This window comes from Aquarana catesbeiana, linkage group LG07 (genome assembly GCF_042186555.1).
Source record: "Aquarana catesbeiana isolate 2022-GZ linkage group LG07, ASM4218655v1, whole genome shotgun sequence".
Lineage (NCBI taxonomy): Eukaryota > Metazoa > Chordata > Amphibia > Anura > Ranidae > Aquarana > Aquarana catesbeiana.
Genome location: NC_133330.1, coordinates 331,762,084 through 331,784,740, shown reverse-complemented (window position 1 = coordinate 331,784,740; position 22,657 = coordinate 331,762,084). Strand labels below are relative to the sequence as shown.

Sequence of the window (22,657 nt, the reverse complement as noted above, 5' to 3'; positions counted from 1 at the left end):
ACGTAAAACACGTACGTCGGGACTATAAATGGGGCAGTGGCCAATAGCTTTCATCTCTTTATTTATTCTGAGCATGCGTGGCACTTTGTCCGTCGGATTTGTGTACACACGATCGGAATTTCCGACAACGGATTTTGTTGTCGGAAAATTTTATCTCCTGCTCTCCAACTTTGTGTGTCGGAAAATCCGATGGAAAATGTCCGATGGAGCCCACACACGGTCGGACTTTGTTCGGACATTCCGACAACAAAATCCTAGGATTTTTTCCGACGGATGTTGGCTCAAACTTGTCTTGCATACACACGGTCACACAAAGTTGTCGGAAAATCCGATCATTCTAAACGCGGTGACGTAAAACACGTACGTCGGGACTATAAATGGGGCAGTGGCCAATAGCTTTCATCTCCTTTATTTATTCTGAGCATGTGTGGCACTTTGTCCGTCGGATTTGTGTACACACGATCGGAATTTCTGACAACGGATTTTGTTGTCGGAAAATTTTATCTCCTGCTCTCCAACTTTGTGTGTCGGAAAATCCGATGGAAAATGTCCGATGGAGCCCACACATGGTCGGAATTTCCGACAACACGCTCCGATCGGACATTTTCCATCGGAAAATCCGACCGTGTGTACAGGGCATTAGAGTGGCTAATTGGCCACTCAGATCACTTCTGCCTTGTAAAGAATCTGGCTGGCTGAAAAGATCGATACTGGGATGATGCTTGTAGGCGCAGGCATCATCCCGGTACAACCACTGAAACCCGAGGACGTCCAGGTACGCCCTGCCAGCGGGAAGTGGTTAAAGAGACAGTGTAAAAAAAGGAGTTTTTAATTAAAATAGTTTTTTTTTTTTTTATCAAGTTTATTGCTATCACATGGGATGTTGTTTTTCCCTTGTGATAGCAGTAAAGTTGATAAAAAATAAATAAATAAAGAGACAGTGTAAAAAAAGGTTTAAATAAAATAAATACATTTTTTTTTTCATCAACTTTATTGCTATCGCAAGGGATGAACAACATCTCTTGTGATAGCAATAAGCATGACAGGTACTCTTTATGGAGAGATCTGGGGGTCTATTGGACCCCAGATGTCTTCTCTGGCCTCCAAAGCATCTGATCACACCAAGCATCTGCAGTGCGTTGTGTGCGGTAAAATGAATTGCAATACACATATCGCTGTACGTTTGCAGTAAAGCACTCTAAAACGCACATTTACGGGGCCCGAAGAGATAATGTACATGACTTTTCCTAGACACAGTAAATTTGGGTTTTCAGGATTGATTAAAAAAAAAAAAAAAAAAAAAGCTTCAAGTTTTACGCATTTTATTTTTCTCTGTAAAAGTACTTGCTGCCAAAATGGCTGCAACACAAGCACGCTACGCCAAAAAATACCACACCGCCCAGAGGAAACACAACAAGTACATAGAAAACCGGAGCAGATTATATCCCTGGTGGGAATGGAACCCAGAACCCCAGTGCTGCATGCCAAGTCCTCGTTAGAGACAATCATTACTGCCACCGGAAAAATCTTTGGTATGGCGGTGAGCGCGGTCCGATGTCTATGGCTGAGCCTTCCTAGTGTACACAGTAAATAGTCTGTGTGTTAAATAATGCATAGCTTTTATTACTAGAATTTAATCACATGGCGATATATTTGTGCGGCCGCGGCGGGGGTTCGGGGGGGGGGGGGTGCAGCTGCCTCCGCCTGAATCCTAAAAAAAAAAAAAAAAAAGAGACACCATTAGTACCTTTTATCTGCGGCTTTTATTCCTCCGCTTCTTACTATGTCAGTCTGCAGTCATGAAAAATGTATGATGTGAACGTGCCGCATCGTCTGTCTGTCTGCCGCTCCCGTTATGTTCAGTCTGGTGAACACGGCCGGCAAAAGTCACATCAAACATGTACCGTGTACAAGGAGAACGCAGGGCTGTATGTGAGGTTTACTTTTTTTAATATTTGATATATAATTTATTATTACAGGTATTTATATACTGGCATCAATGTACGCAGTGCTTTGCATATTGTGCATTCACGGCAGTCCCCTGACCCCAAGGAGCTTACAATCTAAGGTTCCTATCTCACAGTCATGTATATACATACAAGGGCCGATTTAGACAGGAGGCAATCATTCTACCAGCGTGTCTTTGGAGGGTGGGAGGAAATCAACATTAGGCATGTGTAACGTTTTCCCCTGAAGGAGCCGCTGTTTCCTCGAGTCCCCTTGTTCCAAGAGCCCACCAGTGTCCAAGCAGCACCCCGCACACCCAGGCTGAAGAGGGGATGTTTATTGTAACAATATATATACATTGATACATTGTGTGTGTATAGATATAGATATACAGGTGCATCTCAAAAAATTAGAATTTTATAAAAAAGTTTACCTCTTCGCACCCGCGCTATTAGCCGAAAGACGCTACAGTGCGGGCCAAAATTGCCAAGAGGGCATCCATGTACATCCTCCCGAGCATGCGCTGCCTGCGCGCCCCCTGTGAGGCGTGCTTTGTGATCAGCGAGTCAATCCCGGCCCCTTACTACATGGTCAGCCAATGACAGCTGATCACGTGATGTAAACAAGCCGGAAATCAGCTTTATTTCCCCCAACTTGTGAGCGAAAAACATCGGTCCCACACACAGAGAGCCACTGCCACCTCATCAGTGCCCACCAGTGCCATCTATCAGTGCCCATCAGTGCCTCATCATCAGTGCCACCTATCAGTGCCCATTAGTGCCACCCATCAGTTCCCCTCAGTGGCGCCCATCAGTGCCACCTATCAGTGCAGGCTCATCAGTGCCTTCTGATCAGTGCCACGTATCAGTGCAGACTCATCGGTGCCTCCTGATCAGTGCCCAGCAGTGCTGCCTCATCAGTGCCCACCAGTGTCACCTATCAGTGCCTCATCATTAGTGCCGCCTATCAGTACCCATTAGTGCCACCTATCAGTGCCCTTTAGTGCCGCCCATTAGTGCCACCTATCAGTGCAGGCTCATCAGTGCAGGCTCATCAGTGCCCCCTAAACAGTGCCCATCAGTGCAACCTATCAGTGCCCACCAGTGCCACCTATCAGTGCAGACTCATCATTGCCCACCAGTGCCAATTATCAGTGCCCATCAGTGCTGCCAATCAGTGCCCATCAGTGCCTCATCATCAGTGCTACCTATCAGTGCCGCCTATCAGTGCCCATTAGTGCCACCCATCAGTGCCCTTCACTGCCGCCCATCAGTGCCACCTATCAGTGTAGGCTCATCAGTGCCTCCTGATCAGTGCCCACCAGTGCCGCCTCATCAGTGCCCACCAGTGTCACCTATCAGTGCCTCATCATCAGTGCCACCTATCAGTGCCCATTAGTGCCACCTATCAGTGCCCTTCAGTGCCGCCCATCAGTGCCACCTATCAGTGCAGGCTCATCATTGCCTCCTGATCAGTGCCCATCAGTGCCATCTATCAGTGCAGACTCATCAGTGCCCACCAGTGCCGCCTCATCGGTGCTCACCAGTGCCACCTATTAGTGCCCATCAGTGCCTCATCATCAGTGCCACCTATCAGTGCCACCTATCAGTGCCTTTCAGTGTCGCCTATCAGTGCCCTTCAGTGCCGCCCATCAGTGCCGCCTATCAGTGCCGCCTCTTCAGTGCCACCTATCAGTGCCCATCAGTGCCACTTATCAGTGCAGACTCATCAGTGCCTCCTGATCAGTGCCCACCAGTGCCGTACCTGTTTGCAAAATTTTTTCAAAATCTGTCTTTTTTTGTTTGTTTAGCAAAAAGTAAATCCAGCAGTGATTAGATATCACCAACAGAAAGCTCTATCTGTGTGAAAAAAATGATACAAATTTCATAGGGGTACAGTGTAGCCTGACCGTGCAATTGTCAATCATAGTGTGACAGCGCCGAAAGCTGAAAATTGGCCTGGGCAGGAAGGGGGTGAAAGTGCCCAGTAGGTTGTAAGTGGTTAATTTACAGTAGGGAAAATAATGATTTGATCCCCTGCAGATTTTGTAAGTTTGCCCACTTACAAATAAATGAAGGGTCTATCATTTCTATAATAGGTGTATTTTAAATCATAGAGACGGAATATCAACTGAAAAATCCAGAAAAAACACATGATATCAATGTTATAAATTCAGTTGCAGTTCAGTGAGCAAAATAAATATTTGATCCCCTACCAACCAACAATAATTCTGGCTCCCACAGACTGACTACAGTAGGTGCTCATGTGGTACACAGATTAGTCCTATCAATATAATAAGGTGCTCCTAACGACAACTCGTTATGTGTATAAATGACACCTGTCCACAGAATCTCTTTCTTCCATTCAAACCTCACAATTATGGGTATGCCCAAAGAGCTGTCAAAAGACGTCAGGAATAAGATTGTAGACCTGCACAAGGCTGGAATGGGCTACAAGACCATCAGCAAGAAGCTTGGTGAGAAGGAGAAAACTGTTGGAGTGATTATTTGCAAATGGAAGAAATACAAAATTACCATCAATCGCCCTCGGTCTGGAGCTCCATGCAAGATTTCACCTCATGGGGTGAGGATGATCATGAGAAAAGTGAGGGATCAGCCCAGAACTACACGGGAGGAGCTTGTGAATGATCTCAAGGCAGTTGGGACCACAGTCACCAAACAAACCATTGGTAACATAATACGCCGCCATGGATTGAAATCCTGTAGTGCCCACAAGGTCCCCCTCCTCAAGAAGGCACATGTACAGGCCCGTCGGAAGTTTGCCAATGAACATCTAAATGATTCAGAGAAGGATTGGGAGAAAGTGCTGTGGTCATATGAGACCAAAATTGAGCTCTTTGGCATTAACTCGACTCGCCGTGTTTGGAGGAAGAAAAATGCTGACTATGACCCTAAGAACACCATCCCTACAGTCAAGCACAGAGGTGGAAACATGATACTTTGGGGCTATTTCTCTGCTAAAGGTACAGACCGACCTTGTCGTATTGAGGGGCCAAGATGAAGATGGGTCTTCCAGCTTGACAATGACTCAAAATATACCGCCGGCACCAAGGCAACAAAGGACTGGCTCAAGAAGAAGCACATTAAGGTCATGGAGTGGCCTAGCCAGTCTTAATCCCTTAGAAAATATGTGGAGGGAGCTGAAACTTTGAGTTGCCAAGTGACAGCCAAGAAACCTTAAGTATTTAGAAAAAATCATAACACAAATCTAAAAAAATGGGGGGCCTGGCCAAAACAAAAAAAAAAACAAACAAAAAAATTCCAATTTAGGCAGCCATGGTCTTCCCTGTTCAACTGGAGCCTACATGTGCTCAGCAATGAGAGAAGGAAGCGCATAAGGGCAAGCTGTAAAGAAAACCCAAAAAGAAAGAAAGAGCAGAAGGGGGAGGGAAGAAAAGGGAGAGGGGAACCCCAGGGGGCTTTTTAAGCTGTATCACATGGAACCTTTACAGGTCTAAAAATCGTGAGGTCATTTGAGAGGGCAGGATGTGGTCTATTCAGGGATGCCAAATCCATTGGAATTTGTCTTATTTGTGATCAAATTTTTCATTGGTGAGCGTACCATAAACCCGGTCCTTAACGTCTTCAAAGCTGAGAAGCAGTGTCTTCCAGGACCGCACTAGAGTTTGCTTCGTCGCCATAAAAATTGTGATTAGAGCACGTTCCAGATAGGTAGCGTCTGCAACAGGTTTATGTAAAAGTGCCTCCCATGGTTCTCTCCGCAAATTCACATGGAGAACCATATCGACCAGTGTGTACACCCTAATACATCAATTACGGACTTTAGAACAGGTCCACCATATGTGTTTCATATCGCCCAAATCTGGGCAACCTCTGAAGCAATACAGATTGATATATTTCAAGCATTTCTTTTTTTTTAATTTTGATGATTATGGCTTTATAGCTACTAAAAACCCAGAATTCAGTATCTCAGAAAATGTGACCATTACATGGACCAGACCAATAAAAAAAATAATTTTTATTACAGAATCATCACTGACTGCAGAAACTTCACACTGGACCACATGCAACTTAGATTCTGTTCCTCTTCACTCTTTCTCCAGACTCTGGGACCTTGATTTCCAAATGAAATGCAAAATTGTCCACAGTCAGTGATGATTTGGGGAGCCATGTCATCTGCTGGTGTTGGTCCACTGTGTTTTATCAAGTCCAAAGTCAGCGCAGCCCTCTACTAAGAAATTCTAGAGCATTTTATGCTTCCCTCTGCTGACCAGCTTTTTGGAGATGCTGATTTCATTTTCCAAAAGGTCTTGGCACCTGTCCACACTGCTAAAAGTACCAATACCTAGTTTAATAATCATGGTATCGCTGTGCTTGGTTGGCCAGCAAACAAGTCTGACCTAAACCCCATAGAGAATCTGTGGAGTATTGTCAAGAGGATGATGAAAGACACCAGATCCAACAATGCAGACGAGCTGAAGACCGCTATCAAAACAACTTGGGCTTCCATAACACCTCAGCAGTGCCACAGGTTGATCGCCTCCATGCCACGCTGCATTGATGCCGTAATTCATGCAAAAGGAGCCCCGACCAAGTAATGAGTGCATACTATACTGTACATGGGCATACTTTTCAGTAAGCCATCATTTCTGTAATAAAAATCATTTTTTTATTGGTCTTATGTAATATTCTAATTTTCTGAGATACTGAATTTTGGGTTCTCACTAGCTGTAAGCCATATTAATCAAAATGAAAAGCTTGAAATATATCACTCTGTGTGTAATGAATCTATATATAATATATGTTTAATTTTTAGAATTGAATTACTGAAATAAATTAACTTTCTTATTGATATTCACATTTTTTGGGATGCACTGTATATATACTGTACATACTGTGTATATTTATATATATATATATATATATATATATATATATATATATATATATATATACATATATATATATATATATATATATATATATATATATATATATATATATATATATATATATGTATCAACCAATTTCAAATGGCAACAACCCCTCAAACAAATATATAAAACAGTAGCAAATAGGATATATTGTTGATAATAAGCCAATGGTCCGGAGGATAACCCCTAATCTCTAATACTAGGGTGAGTCCTGCCTAACTGTCTGTCAGACTGTATCAAACCCTTTCCATGCAGGCCAGCACATTGGGGCCCAGATCCAGCATCGGGGTGCTCAAGAGAAGTTCCTCCTATCCTGCGTGTAAGTTCCTGCACTGTGTTCCAAGCAAACAATACTGTTCCTCTCTAATAGGGTGCAGTAGGGTTTGGCCAGTAGTCTCTCACCAACTCCTGGGATGACAGCTGGTTTCCCTCCATTATCCTATAGCGGCTTGGTGAAGTCAATGGTGGCCGCATTCTCCCCAATCATCAGGCAGCACTACTGGTCAGAGACGTTCTTCTCAATGATCAGGTGGCCACACTGGTCAGTGACAGTAGCTATCTTGTACCGGGTACTGGAGGCCAATGGAGAGAGGGCTTCCCTTGTGGCTAAGTTCCGGACTCCCCTGGAGGTGAGACAGGAGGAGTCGGGCACAAAGTAGTACAGGTCGTCTGCGGAGTTGCTTGCAGAAGGACTCAGGGATACTGCAAATGTATTGAGCAGAGGCTGCATGCAGATGGTGCCTGTGAGGTGTGACAGGTCTGTAGAATCACAGTGTCAGAAGGGTAGTCGGTACAAACCAGGATCAGGAGCCAGGTGGGTAACAGAGCAGACAAAGTCAGGTGAAAAGCCAAACACAAGAAGCAGGCAGAGGATATCTGTAAGACAAGCTGGGGTTGAAGACTGGGGCAAGCAGGAGACAGGTCAGGAACAAGCCAGGTCGGTAACTAAGGATCACAGAAGCAAGGGAACACAGAACCACAGGTAACAAGCAGATGATCAAACAGCACTTCAGCCAAGGGCTGGCTTCCTTATAAAGGCCCACGTGATGTGCTGGCGGAGATGCTGGGTCCTAGAGCCCATCTCCTGCCCTGACAGACGCTGGGTCCTAGAGTCCTCCTCATGCCGAGACAGTAGCATTCTCATGTACAACATTGTACCAGGTGATGTCCACTACTTCACCTCTTTGCATCCCTGTTGGGTTGGCAAAATCTTCTGCTGACAGCCTGCCGCACGGTCCATCTCCCACAATGTCCTCACCACATCTCTCTCGAGACCAGGAACAAACCTTCCTTTTCCTCTACACAGAGTCCCGGCCATGCTGGTATGTGTAATTCCATTGCTAATCTGTAATACAGGCTCAGTCTGTAAGTTTTTGTAACTCTGATGAAGTAACCATTTGAACACTTGAGATGTGTTGGGATTTTGTACTCTGAGGAGGCCCCTCAAACCCCCAAATGTGTTGGTTTTCTGTAATACTGATGAAGAGGCACCTTGAACTCCCGAAACATGTTGGGATTTAAAATACATTTTATGACCTATAAATTCTGGACTGTAAAGTGTTTTACACTCTCTTCTCTAAAAAAAAATTGAAGGCCCCACTCCAAGTGCCTAGCTATGGCCATAGTGCCTTAGAATGCCACAAAGCATCTGCACCCAGTCAGGATACCTACCGATACAAGGGTCCAGCAATCGACCACCTCATTCCTCTTCCAAGATATGTAGTATATGAAATGTTTAACTTTTCTCCCGACAGGTCTTTGTGCACCCTGGTCTGTAAATGGACTTACACCCCGGATGGCGGCTGGAATGACAGTTTCTGGATGGAGATTGGCTTAGAGGATCTTCTGGAACAAAACTTTGCCAAAATTGGTAAGATAGCACAACGGAGAGGGCTCCTGCATTGTCACCCTGTCTCAAGGGCTCCGATTGAGTCTACAAGTGGAAGCGGTGGCTGCTTTAGTTTCCTTGATGCAGGCATTTTTTTACTTTCTTTTTAACTCGTAATTCCTTGAATTACTCACTTCCTGAACTAGTGAGACATCGCTCAGGCTGGCCACATATTATAAAATGTTCTTGTACAATTTTCTTTGAGATTTACCAAAAATTTTTATAATTAGATCAAACCTAAATACTTTTTAATTTGTATGAAATCAGGCAGGCCCTCGCACTACATAGCTGAAGGTAAATCTAAAAGAAATTGAATAAGAATATTGTATAATGTATGGCCAGCTTTACTCTATGAAGGGAGCCATGGTGGACACACAAAAGGATCTGAAGCCCCACACCACAGGTTAATCATCCAGATGAGGTTATTCCAATTTGCAATAAAGTAGAAGACTTGATAACAGAATATAATGTTTGGTTTCATATTGGAACGTAAAAAATACAGTAGATATTCCCACGCTACTCGATAGATTGACACTTTAACTGCTGCAAGGCACTGAAGGGTTAATCCATAACCACAAAAAAGAGGAATAAATATACAATGAGTAGTGCTGTGACGCGTATCGTCAGTCATGTGACTTCATCAGGGGATTTTAAATAGTGTACAGGGGGTCCCCGACTTACGAACATCCGACTTACGAACGACCCCTACTTACGAACGGGGCCCGAGTGACGTCACCGCGGCCTTGTCCGGCCTAGTGAAGCCTCCAGGATCCCCGGTCTTTCCTACGAGCGCTGCCCCGCGGAGGTGCACCGCGGCCGGCCTGCCTGGACACAGCATCTATCCATCTCCCTGCTGTGCCATCAGGTGAGCAGCCTGTAACAGCCTGTGAGCAGTACTGTAATATGCTTAATATGCAGTGTACTGTACCTGTTCCTCCTGTCCCTGCCGCCATGTAAAGAGTGAGAGGGGAGAGCTGTGCTCCTCCCCTCTCAGCTCTGACAGAAAATCTAGCAGTGCTAGGAGGTGACAGGGTCAATAAAGGGAACCTGTCACCTCCAATTGCTATCACACAGGGAATTGTTTTCTCCTGTGTGATAGCAATAAAGTTAAGTGAAAAAAAATTTATAAAAAAAATAAAAAAAATAAGAAATACAGTATTAATTAAATAAAAAAAAAAATAACAAAGTAATTAAAAAAAGTAAAGAATAATTAAAATAAAAAAAATTATACTGTCTGTATCCTCATTAGATGGATTTAATCTCACTTCCTGACTCTGAGACTGGATTTGTACTTAAAAAAGGTACTGTTCCGACTTACAAACAAATTCGACTTAAGAACAAACCTACAGTCCCTATCTCGTTCGTAACCCGGGGACCCCCTGTAGTAGGTTTTTATAATTTAAAGTCCCCTGATGAAGTCACGTGACTGTAACGATACGCGTCAGGACACACAGGCAGCGGAAGTGACATCGGTGAACTCGCTGCTCGTGGTAAATAGACTTGTATTGCTATTGTGAAATGTGAGTACCTGAAGTTGCTTTTAAATAATAAAGTGTTTTAAAAAACCTACTACACTATGTGGAATTACCCCCCCCCCCCCTTCTTCCCTATATACCTCATATACATCTATATTGTATGTTTTCGTTTTTTTCTTTCACTATGACGAATTATGTAGCACATAGATTAGTCACCTCTGTATTTAATTATTTATGGATTATAGTTCACACCAATAGTGTAATTTTATCTATTTTAATTGATTATCTACTAGCTAGTTAATATATATTACAGCGCAGCACTACTCATTGTATACTTATTCATATTGGACATGTATAGAATACACAAACCTCAGTATATATATAATGATGCTTTGGGGCTATTTCTCTGCTAAAAATAAAAAGCTCGAATGAAGGCTGCTGCTAAAAAAAAAAAAAAGTTGCTAAAAAACTTTATTATTAATAATAATAATAATAATAATAATAATAATATTGGTTGCCAAAAACATTTAACAATAAAGCTGCTAAAATGTTATTATTATTATTATTATTATTATTATTATAAAAGGCTGCTAAAAAATAATAAAAGTTTGACAGGAAATAATAATAGATTGCTAAATAAATAAATAAAAACCATAATAAAAAATAAAATAAAAGGTTGCTAAAAAAGATATAGATAATAAAAGGCTGCTAAATAAATAATACTAATAAAAGGTTTCCAAAAACATTATTATTATTATTATTATTATTATTAATAATAATAATAATAATAATAATAATAGGTTGTTCAAAATATATAACAATAAAGCCTGCTAAAATATTATGATTATTATTCTAAAAGGTTGCTAAAAAAAATAATAATAATAAAAATAACAAAAGGTTGACAGAAAACAATAATAGGTTGCTAAAAAATTAAATAAAACAAACCCATAATAATACAAATAAAAGGTTGCTAAAAAGATATAGTAATAAAAGGTTGCTATAATAAATAAATAATAATAATAATAATAATAATAAGTTTCTGAAAAAAACATTATTATTATTAATAAAAGGTTGTCAAGAATATATAACAATAAAGGCTCCTAACATATTATTATTATTATTATTATTATTATTATTAAAGGTTGCTTAAAAAATGAATAATAAAAGTTTGACAGAAAATAATAATAGGTTGCTAAAATAATTCAATAATTAAAATATATATATATATATATATATATATATATATATATATATATATATATATATATATATATATATATATATATATATATATATATAAAAATGAAAGGTTGCTAAAAAGATACAAGATAAATAAAAACCATAGTAAAAATAAAAGGTTGCTAAAATATATAGTAATAAAAGGTTGCTAAATAAATAATAATAATACCAATAAAAGGTTGCTAAGAACATTATTATTATTATTATTATTATTGTTATTATTATTATTATATTTGTCAAAACTATATAACAATAAAAGCTGCTAAAATATTTTGATTATTATTCTAAAAGGTTGTTAAAACAAAATAATAAAAGGTTGACAGAAAATAATAATAAGTTGCAAAAAAATTAAATAAAACAAAGCATAATGATAAAAAAAGGTTTCTAAAAAAGTATGGTAATGAAAAAGGTTGCTATAATAATACATAATAATAATAATAATAATAATAATAATAATAATAATAATAAAAGGTTGCTAAAAAAAACATTTTTATTAATAATAAAAGGTTTTTAAAAATATATAACAATAAAGGCTGCTAAAATATTATTAGGTTGCTTAAAAAAATAATAATACACATTTGACAGAAAATAATAATAGGTTCCTAACATATATAAATAAATATTAAAAAATATATAATAATAAAAATTAAAGGTTGCTAAAAAAGATATAAGAATAATGGTTTTCATGATGGTTTTCATTACATTTTTGTCTTTGGGTCGATCTAGATACTTTTTTTTTTTTCTTCATTAAAAAAAAAGCTTCTTTGGTAAATGCTTCATTTAATCTTGAATCTTGAAGGGGATAATTGTTGGGTTTTGGCCACAATTGGCCCATTCTGTGGCGTACGGAGCTTGTGTTTACACTGATTGGTTGTCGTGTTTTTATAATATGGAGCGAGGAACGGCAACGGTGGCTGAACATCATCACAGAAACCTGAGCGCCCGCTAGTCTAAACAGCTGCCGGTCTCTGGGGTGGGACTCGCTTGAAGTTAATTATTTATGAAGTGTCAATTAAGGGCAATTTATGATGTTTTTTGCCGCCTTTTTTTTCCCCAAATGGATTTGGTGCCTCCAATGTTTATTATTTTTCTTAATAATATTAAAATATATTTTTAAGTCAACTCGTTGGGTCAACTAAAGGGTATTAATTAACATTACTGGTCCAGACAGGACTATACTAGCAATATTAGTTTACTAACTGGACAGGGTCACTTAACTCCATTAAGGGCACTCGGGCGACGCCCCCCTTGTCCATCACCCCCTCCCCTATCCATGCGTTTGGCCCCTTTCAGGACACCGGCGCATGGATTCTAATGCGGAGGGGCTGTTTTTTTTGAAGCACCAATTAGAGCCAGAGGCTCTAATAGGCTTCAGTATAGGGTGGGCTCCGGTCGCAGAGAGTGCGCTCCGAGCCCACCCAGGTATGTTACAACAGCGAATCAATATTCGCTGTTGTAACACTGATGTTCCTCCCAGCCAATCAGGAAGTGGGTTTTAAAACCAGTCACCCAATTGGCTGAAAGGACAGGTGATCCTATTGGATGCCTAGGAGGAGGAAGGAGGAGCTGCACGGCGGAAGCCGCCGTGATGCACAGAGGACACAGGAGCTGCTGCCTGCTGCCCATAGGAGCCCGCATAGGAGCCCGCAAGCTGCTGCCTGTAGGAGCCCGCAACCCGCCCATAGGAGCCCACACCCCGCCCATAGGAGCCCGCAACCTGGCCACTGCTCACCACCCGTAGGAGCCCGCAACGAGCCCATAGGAGCCTGCAACCTGGCCGCTGTCTGCCGCCTGTAGGAGCCCACATAAGAGCCTGCAACCCGCCCAAAGGAGCCCACAACCCGCCCATAGGAGCCCACAACCCGGCCACTGCCTGCCACCCGTAGGAGCCCGCAACCTGCCCATAGGAGCCTGCGACCCGGCCGCTGCCCGCCGCCTGTAGGAGCCCACATAGGAGCCTGCAACCTGCCCATAGGAGCCCACAACCCGCCCATAGGAGCCCACAACCCGGCCACTGCCTGCCGCCCGTAGGAGCCCGCAACCTGCCCATAGGAGCCTGCAACCCGGCCGCTGCCTGTAGGAGCCCGCCCCTGCCTGCAACCAATGGGGTAAGTGCTGGGGTGGGGGGTGCCGCTGAGGATAAGGGGGGAGGGGGGCGGGAAGGATAAATGATCATGTGACCACTGTGAATGGCTGTCACAGTGGTTTCATGATCATGAGCCAGTCCTGCCAGCTACTATTGTTAGTCCGGGCTGTGAGCTGTCTCTGACAGCTTGGTCTCTGTGCTTGGAATGCAGTGTTACGCAGAAGGCAACAGGTCAAAAACCCGCAGTTGACACCTGGCATGCTTGGTGGTCCTCAATCCCACTGATGATTGGTAAGCAGCCAGAGTGATTTCCAATCATGTGATTGCTATGTCAGCTCTGAGTTAATGATTGCATGCAGGCTGAAGGCTCCACTGACAAAAACCCTTTAGCTTGCAAATGAACACTGCCACCTTTAGGCTGCAATGTGTATCTACAGTGTCATCTTTTTAATAATGTAACTGTCAGATACAGTTGCGCTATTAAAAATGCAAATTAATAGAAAAGTTACATATATGCGTATCTGAGCAGAAAGCACGCTTACCTAGGATCGGGACCTGGAACTCCCGATTCCGAATCACCTGGTTGCTGTAGTAGCCTCTGATTGACTACAGCAGTGATCAGTCACTGTGAAGGCCACCCCTGTGTTTCCCTCTCTGTGAATGGAGAGGAAAGATACATTGTATCTTTCTCTCTCCTTGCAGAGAGAAAAATAAGTGTGTGTAAAAAGTAAATAAAATACATAAATAATAAAAGAAAAAATAAAGAAAAAATCCCCAGATCAAGGTTTGATCTAGGTCAGTGCAAGGGTTAGTGTTTGGGTCAAGTAAGGGTCAAAGGTCAGGGTCAGTAAATTTTGAGCATTTTTTATTTATTAAATTATTATCAGTTAGTTAAATTAGTATCAATTAGTAAAAAAAAAAGATTTTTTTAAACTTTAAGGACCTTGCTTTGTGCACTGGTGCGCAGTCTTGTTGGAACAGGAAGGGGCCGTCCCCAAACTGTTCCCACAAAGTTGAGAGCATGAAATTGTCCAAAATGTCTTGGTATGCTGAAGCCTTAAGGGTTCCCTTTTCTGGAACTAAGGGGCCAAGCCCGACCCCTGAAAAACAACCCCACACCATAATCCCCCCTCCACGGAATGATTTGGACCACTGCACAAAGCAAGGTCCATAATGACATGGATGAGTGAGTTAGGGGTGGAGGAACATGACTGGCCTTGGACCTCAACCCTATACAACACCTTTGGGATGATGTCCATATACTGCCTGACCTCACAAATGCACTTCTGGAAGAACGGTCAAACATTCCCATAGACAAACTCCTAAACCTTGTGGACAGCCTTCCCAGAAGAGTTGAAGCTGTTATAGCTGCAAAGGGTGGGCCAACTCAATATTGAACCCTACGGACTAAGACTGGGATGCCATTAAAGTGCATGTGTGTGCGTAAAGGCAGGCGTCCCAATACTTTTGGCAATATAGTGTATATATTTACTAGACCTTCTCTATTGCAGTGACAGTGCCTCTTTAAGCTTGCAGTTCTGCCCCAAAAAAGATATGTGACCTTCCTGTACAGCATGTGGTGGCTTGATCATAAATCGTTGTGCTGTTTGCCGGGGATATCTCAGATTATTGTTGATTAATTGCGATGTAGGACAACTTTAGGTTCACGTTGGCTGTACACAACTGAAATTTCATAAACAGGTTCTACCATTACAGCCTATGTAATCTGTAGAGCCGTCTGTGTCTGATGTATGGAGGGATCATCTTATATAACAGATATCCCCAATGCTCTGCTATTGTCCGCACTGGAAACATAATATCCGGCAAGAAGATTCCACCATTGGCTTTGTAAAACGATCCGCCGTGTGGATGACTAATCTTTCGGGACAGTTGTCCTATCTCAAACAAAATCTCTTTAACCACTTGCTGTTCGGGGCAATTTTTTTCCATTTTTCACACACAGGTTTACTACTTCAATACCGGGCACTTTCACCTCCATCCTACCCAGGTCAATTTTCAGCTTTCAGCGCTGTCACACTTTGAATGACAATTGCGCAGTCATGCAACGCTGTACCCATATGACATTTTTATCATTTTTTTGAGACAGATAGAGCTTTCTATTGGTGGTATTTGATCACCACTGGGGTTTTTCATTTTTTGCCCAACAAATTAAAAAAGACTGAATATTTTGAAAAATAAAACATTTTCCTTAGTTTTTTGTTATAGCATGTTCCAAATAAGTATTCTTCAGCTGGGGAGGCTGCACTGATGAGACTGCACTGATGGGCACCGATGAGCTGCACTGAGTGACACTGATGCGACTGCACTGATTCGCACTCATGAGGCTGTACTGATTGGCATTGGTGAGGCTGCACTGATGAGGCTGCACTGATGGGCTTTGATAGGCACTGGTGGGGCTTCACTGATGGGCACTGGTGAGGCTGCACTGATGGGCACTGTTGAGGCTGCATTGATAAGGCGGCAATGATGGGCACTGGTGAGGCTGCACTGATATGCACTGGTGACGCTGCACTGTTGAAGTTGCACTGATGGGCATTGATAGGCACTGGTGAGGCTGCACTGATGGGCACTGATGAGGCTGCATTGATAAGGCGACAATGATGGGCACTGATAAGACGGCACTGATGAGCACTAATGAGGCAGCACTGATGGGAACTGATGAGGCTGCACTAATGGGCACTGATAGGAGGCTATAATAGGCACTGAAAAGCTGCACTGATGGGGCTGCACTGATAGTCAGTGCCCTGATTATCATAGTAAACAATCTCCTGACAGGCTTGCCACAGACACAGCGTGGGAGGAAAGGAACGCCGATGACCGGCAAGTCTGTTTACATGGGATCAGCTGTGATTGGACGCAGCTGATCACATGGTAAAGGGCCGCTGTGATTGGACACAGCTGATCACATGGTAATGGGCCGCTGTGATTGGCCCTTTACCTTGATCTTTGATCAGCTGTGCCCGAAAGACACAGCTATCACAGAGCGACCTCAAAGCGCGTCCCAGGGGATGGGAGATGGGAGACGCCTTCTGGGAGGACATCCATGGAAGCCTTTCCAGAGCGAGAGAGCCACGCTGTAGCTGTCTTTCGACTATACTCCTGTAGAAAAATGGTTACAATCATCATTTTTTGCTAGAACATTACTTAGAACCTCCAAATATTATAAATCTTCTGAAAGAAGAATAAAATGGTGGCTGTTGCAATTTTTTATGTAACACAGTACTTGCAAAGCTGTTTATTAAACACAAAGTTTTAGGAAGAAATACACCAAAATGAATTTTAGTGCACACAAAATAATATCCAATTTTTTGGCTAAAATATAAAAGATGCTATTGTGTCAAGTAAGTAGATACCAAGCATGTCAAGATTTAAAAGTGTGCATGCACGTGAAATGCAAACAAACTATGGTACCTAAAACTATCTATAATACTTCATATTTCCATCGCTCACGTTCCTGGTAAAAAAAAATTAAAATTGTCTATAGACAAGGTCATAAGTTTAGAATTAATCACAAATGGCCCTAGAATTTTTGCTCTCACTCCGACGTTCGTAGCAATACCCCACGTGTGTGGTGCAATCCCTGTTCACATATGCGTACCGTGTTTGCATTTGTGGGGTGTGGGGGGTGCTTTTAATTTTTTTTTTTTTGATAAAAAAATATTAACACTTTTTTTTTTTCATTATTTATTTATTTTTTTTTACATTATTGCTATCACAGGAGGCTAACAAGCCCGCTTGTGATAGCTTTAGACAGGTGACAGGTATTCTTTATGAGATATCAGGGGTCTATTGAACCCCCCCAATGTCTCCTCTACCCCCCAAAGCAACTAATCAAGTACAGATCTTAGCTGCTGAAACCAGAAGCGATGAAATCCTTGTTGCTCCCAGGCTCATTTATCACAGAGGAGATGGGGGAACGGATGTTCCTCCATCTCCTCTGTGTGAAGTTGATAAACTAATGCCATGTACACACGACCGGACTTTTCGACAGCAAAGGTCCGACGGAACGAATCCAATCAATTTGATCGTGTGTGGGCTTCATCGGACCTTTTCTGTCGAAAAATCTGACGGACTTTAGAAAAAGAACATGTTTCAAATCTTTTCCACGGACTCGAGTCCTATCAAAAAATCAGTTCGTCTGTATGCTAGTCCGACGGACCAAAAACGAGGGCTAGGGCAGCTATTGGCTACTGGCTATGAACTTCCTTATTCTAGTCCGGTGTACGTCATCACGTACGAATCCATCGGACTTTGGTGTGATCGTGTGTAGGCAAGTCCGTTTCGTTGGAAATCCGTTGAAAAGTCCTTCGGAGTTCAGTCTGTCAAAAAGTCCGCTCGTGTGTACGCGGCATTAGTTGTTAGTAAGAAAAGTAATTTAAAAACACCCAACTTATTACAGGGGCAACACCACTCACCCTTCATCAGGGACCAACACAGGATAAAACTTGAGCAACAACTTGACAGCCGTTGATGAGCAGCAATGGCTGTCAAGTTGTTGCCTACGTGGAGAGTTCAATACTGGTTCCAATAAAGATCTGTGACGTTGCTGTTTCCTTACAAGTTTTATCCTGTGTTGAACTCTGATGAAGGTGGAGTTTTGGTGCCCCCGAAACGCGTTGGCTGTTTTTATGACTTTTCTTATCAACATTAAAAATTATCTTGGACTTTTTTATCCGGTTTTGGTCTGGTGCTCCTTTCTGTATCTCTATGGTTGGAGCACCCCTATGGCTCTCCTGCATTAGAACGTCACCAAACTCTTCCTTCAGGAAAAATGGAAAGTGGAATGAAAGTGACCAGGCCATTATCAAGGATCCTTGTTGGAAAATCTGACTGACAAAACACCAACAATCTTCTTAGAAGTTGTGTTTTCTGGTCACCCAGATGGTCCACTCAAAGGTGTTTTTCATGTGTACTTTGAGTTTGCAGGTGGTGGAACCCTAGGTAGAACTTACAGGTTCTTGGGGAACCCCTGCTAAAAAATTTCAAACCTACAGCCCATGGTACGTTTGCTTGATCAATAAGTTGAAGAAAGTTTTAAATCAAACAGTGTGCGGCAAACGCAAAAACAGCTCTGACAGCGAAAAGGGTAATAAGTCTTAAATTTCAGGCTTTTTGGTGCATTGTTTTTGTTGTAGTGAGATGTTATGTTAGAATGATTTGTTTTCAAAATTTGTTTCGTATATTCAAATTAATTGCGTATATTTTTTTTGCAAATATATTGGAATTTCAGAAGATGGCTATATGCATTTTGTTTCATTGTATTCTATTCTGTTGTAATCTATTCTATTATTTTCTACTCTATTTTATTTTCTTCTATTCTATTATTTCATTTTATATTCTATTATTTTCTATTTAATTCTATTCTATTTAATTATCTTCTATTTCATTTTATTTAGCTCTATTCATTTTTTTTCTATTCTGTAAAATTCTATTCTTTTATTCTCTGTTCTGTTCTGCAATGATGGGCAAGGCTGCAATGATGGGCAAGGCTGCAGATGGGCACTGATCATGCTGCAATGATGGGCAAAAAGGCTGCAGATGGGCACTGATCAGACTGCAATGATTGGTAAGGCTGCAGATGGGCACTGATCAGACTGCAATGATTGGTAAGGCTGCAGATGGGCACTGGTTATGCTGCAATGATGGGCAAAGCTGCAGATGGGCACTGATCAGACTGCAATGATTGCAAAGGCTGCAGATGGGCACTAATCAGACTGCAATGATGGGCAAGGCCGCAGATGGGCACTAATCAGACTGCAAATATTGCAAAGGCTGCAGATGGGCACTGATCAGACTGCAATGATTGGTAAGACTGCAGATGGGCACTGGTCATGCTGCAATGATGGGCAAGGCTGCAGAGGGGCACTGATCATGCTGCAATGATGGGCAAGGCTGCAGAGGGGCACTGATCATGCTGCAATGATGGGCAAGGCTGCAGAGGGGCACTGATCATGCTGCAATGATGGGCAAGGCTGCAGATGGGCACTGATCAGACTGCAATGATGGGCAATGGCGAGGCTGCAGATGGGCACTGATAAGACTGCATTGATGGGCACTGACCCTTACTTGGCTTCAAAATTCTTTATCTAAAATGTACGTTTTTTTCCTGAAACTTCCCTCTTAAAATTAAGGTGCGTGTTATACGGCGATAAATACGGTAATTTATTTTGGATTAGTTGAAATTCATTACTATTGTGATTCGGAAATTCAGATACATCCGAATATCCCAATAGCGAAAATTTTATCCAAATTTCAATTCATAACGAAACGAATCACACATGTGTAATTATAGTGACAGAATCGATTCAAAGGTTTGGTTTACAGCCGTGGCCAAAAGTTTTGAGAATGACACAAATATTAATTTTCACAAAGTCGGCTGCCTCAGTCTGTATGATGGCAATTTGCATCTACTGCAGAATGTTTTGAAGAGTGATAAGATGAATTGCAATTGATTGCAAAGTCCCTCTTTGCCATGAAAATTAACTTTAATCCCATAAAAAACATTTCCACTGCATTTGTGAAGAAGGCTTCAGGGCGCCCAAGAAAGTCCAGCAAGCTCCAGGACCGTCTTCTACAGTTGATTGAGCTGCGGGATCCGGGCACCACCAGTGCAGAGTTTGCTCAGGAATGGCAGCAGGCAGGTGTGAGGACATCGGCACACACAGCGAGGAGAAGACTTTTGGAGGACGGTCTGGTGTCAAGAAGGGCAGCAAAGAAGCCACTTCTCTACAGGAAAAACATCAGGGACAGACTGATATTCCGCAATAGTTAAAGAGATTGGACTGCTGAAGACTGGGGGAAAGTCATTTTCTCTGATGAATTCCCTTTACGATTGTTTGGGGCATCCAGAAAAAACCTTGTCCGGAGAAGAAAAGGTGAGCGCTACCATCAGTCCTGGGTCATGCCAACAGTAAAGCCTCCTGAGAACATTCATGTGTGGGGTTGCTTCTCGCTCACTCACAATTTTGCCCAAGAACACAGCCATGAATAAAGAATGGTACAAAAACATCCCCCGAGAGCAACTTCTCCCAACCATCCAAGAACAGTTTGGTGAGGAACAATGCCTTCTACAGCAATAAGGAGCACCTTGCCATAAGGCAAACGTGATAACTAAGTGGCTTGGGGAACAAAACATGGAAATTTGGGGTCCATGGCCAGGAAACTCCCCAGACCTTAATCCCATTGAGAACTTGTGGTCAATCCTCAAGAGGCGGGTGAACAAAAAACCCCACAAATTCTGACAAACTCCAAGCATTGATTATGCGAGAATGGGGCGGCCATCAGTCAGGATATGGCCCAGAAGCTGATTGACAGCACGCCGAGGAGAATTGCAGAGGTCTTGAAAAAGAAGGCTCAACACTGCAAATATTGGCCCTTTGCATTAACTTGCCTGTTTTATGCTTGTAATTATACTTCAGTATCCCATAGTAACATCTACCCCGGAATTTCACCTCTGGACACCTCCAGAGAGAAGATATTCCGCTGTATATGAAACCACAGACAAGTCTTCACCTGTGAGCATTACACAATGTGATATGTGGTCCGTGCGTCGTCTCTCTTCTCCCGTCTGCTGCTCAGACGAGGGTTTTCACCTTTTCTTCAAGTCAAACCCGAAAACTGTAGCGGCGCACAGGTTTTTTTTTTTATTTTTATAGTATACACTATACATTCATTTTGCAATTAAGTAACATTTCTAATCATAAGAAGTTAATCACAAGAGTCCCCCTTTACATCAGAGTCCACAGAGTCCCTCTTTTACATCTGAATCCACTTGCAGAATTACCTTACACTGTAAGGGGGGACTCTGCAGATTCTGATGTAAGGGAGAACATTGGAGAACCTAACATAAGGGATGCTCTGGGAACTCTGATTTAAGGGGAAACACAGAGAACTCTGATGCACGGAGAAGACTCTGATGTAAGGAGGAACACTGTGGCTTCTGGTGTAAAGGGGAACTCTGATGTAAGGGGTGCTCTGAGAACCCTGATTTTCTTTAGTGTATTCACTCAGAGGCAGGAGAGAGAAGGGGGGAGAAACTTCAATCACAGACAGGGATGGATGGTGAGCTCACTCACCCCTTGGCAGTAATCACCTCTCATCCAGATGTATCTGAGGCTACTGGACTTCAAATTTCTGGCCCGCACTTTCCTTTTCTGAGGCACAGTGTCAGGGATTGGAGTGTGGGCAGACAAAGAGGGGTAGGGGTAGGGGGGAAGAGGAGTAGATCAAGCCCTCTCTTCTCTCCTGTGTGTGTGCGGTGGGGGATTGTTAGTGTTGGCTTTGTGCAGTGTGAAAGAGAGTGTAACAGACACTCTCGGCTTCGACAACTGCAGCCAGCAACCCTGCTGGGAAGCCATAGCCCAGTCTGAATAATGTGTCCGGGTTTCAGGCAGTGTGAAACCCGGACACATGATTCCAAACCCGAACTGTCCGGGTAAATCCTGGACAGGTGGCAACCCTAGCTCAGACCCGGCCTATACGAGGTGTTCTTTCCTGGCTGATGGAATATAGTCCCCCTTCTTCCCTTAAAATGGACCTTTCATTTCCTCGACAAGGCCTCATGAATACCTTCCTGACATGTTGTAACATACAGCAACAGTAAAAATCTGGACGATAAGCTCCACCTTTTATGATTACCAACCATCCTTGATCTCCAGTCCAGTGACTTTGTCTAGGCTGAGATGATGTCTTCAGTCTGCTGCAGGCAGGAGGGAGCATTTCCTCAATCTCCTCTCCCCCCAGTGATCAGATTGCAACATTGCAACTTTGAATAGTAATGTTTCCCCTGCTTCCGCCCATGCCAAGGATGAGTCTGACCTTCTGACGGGATCTATGGAATGCAGAATACTCCAAATATCACAATATACATCAACAGTATCATTTTTTTAGAAAAGCTCCACCTTTTTTTCGGTAAAAAGCCACCCTTGAGCTCCAGTCTGTGACTTTGCCTAGGCTGAGATGATGCCAAAGGTCTGCTGCAGGCATTTCCTCAGTCTCCTCTCCCCCAGTGATCCGACTGCAGCATTGTAGCAAGTCACAAGCTGAGAGGCTGCAGTAGGGGCTAATCTGTGTCAGACAGTTATGAT

At 42.5% G+C, this 22,657-nt stretch overlaps 1 protein-coding gene across 3 annotated transcripts in view; it reads left to right on the top strand.

The window, feature by feature from the left end:
- The window catches only part of FGGY (FGGY carbohydrate kinase domain containing), a 319,083-nt gene that overhangs the window by 127,607 nt on the left and 168,819 nt on the right, over nucleotides 1-22,657 (top strand). For all 3 annotated transcript variants that reach the window (XM_073593859.1, XM_073593858.1, XM_073593857.1), the window contains exon 6: nucleotides 8,617-8,732. In XM_073593859.1, coding sequence (XP_073449960.1) covers nucleotides 8,617-8,732 — 116 coding nt within the window. The remainder of the gene's footprint in view (nucleotides 1-8,616; nucleotides 8,733-22,657) is intronic.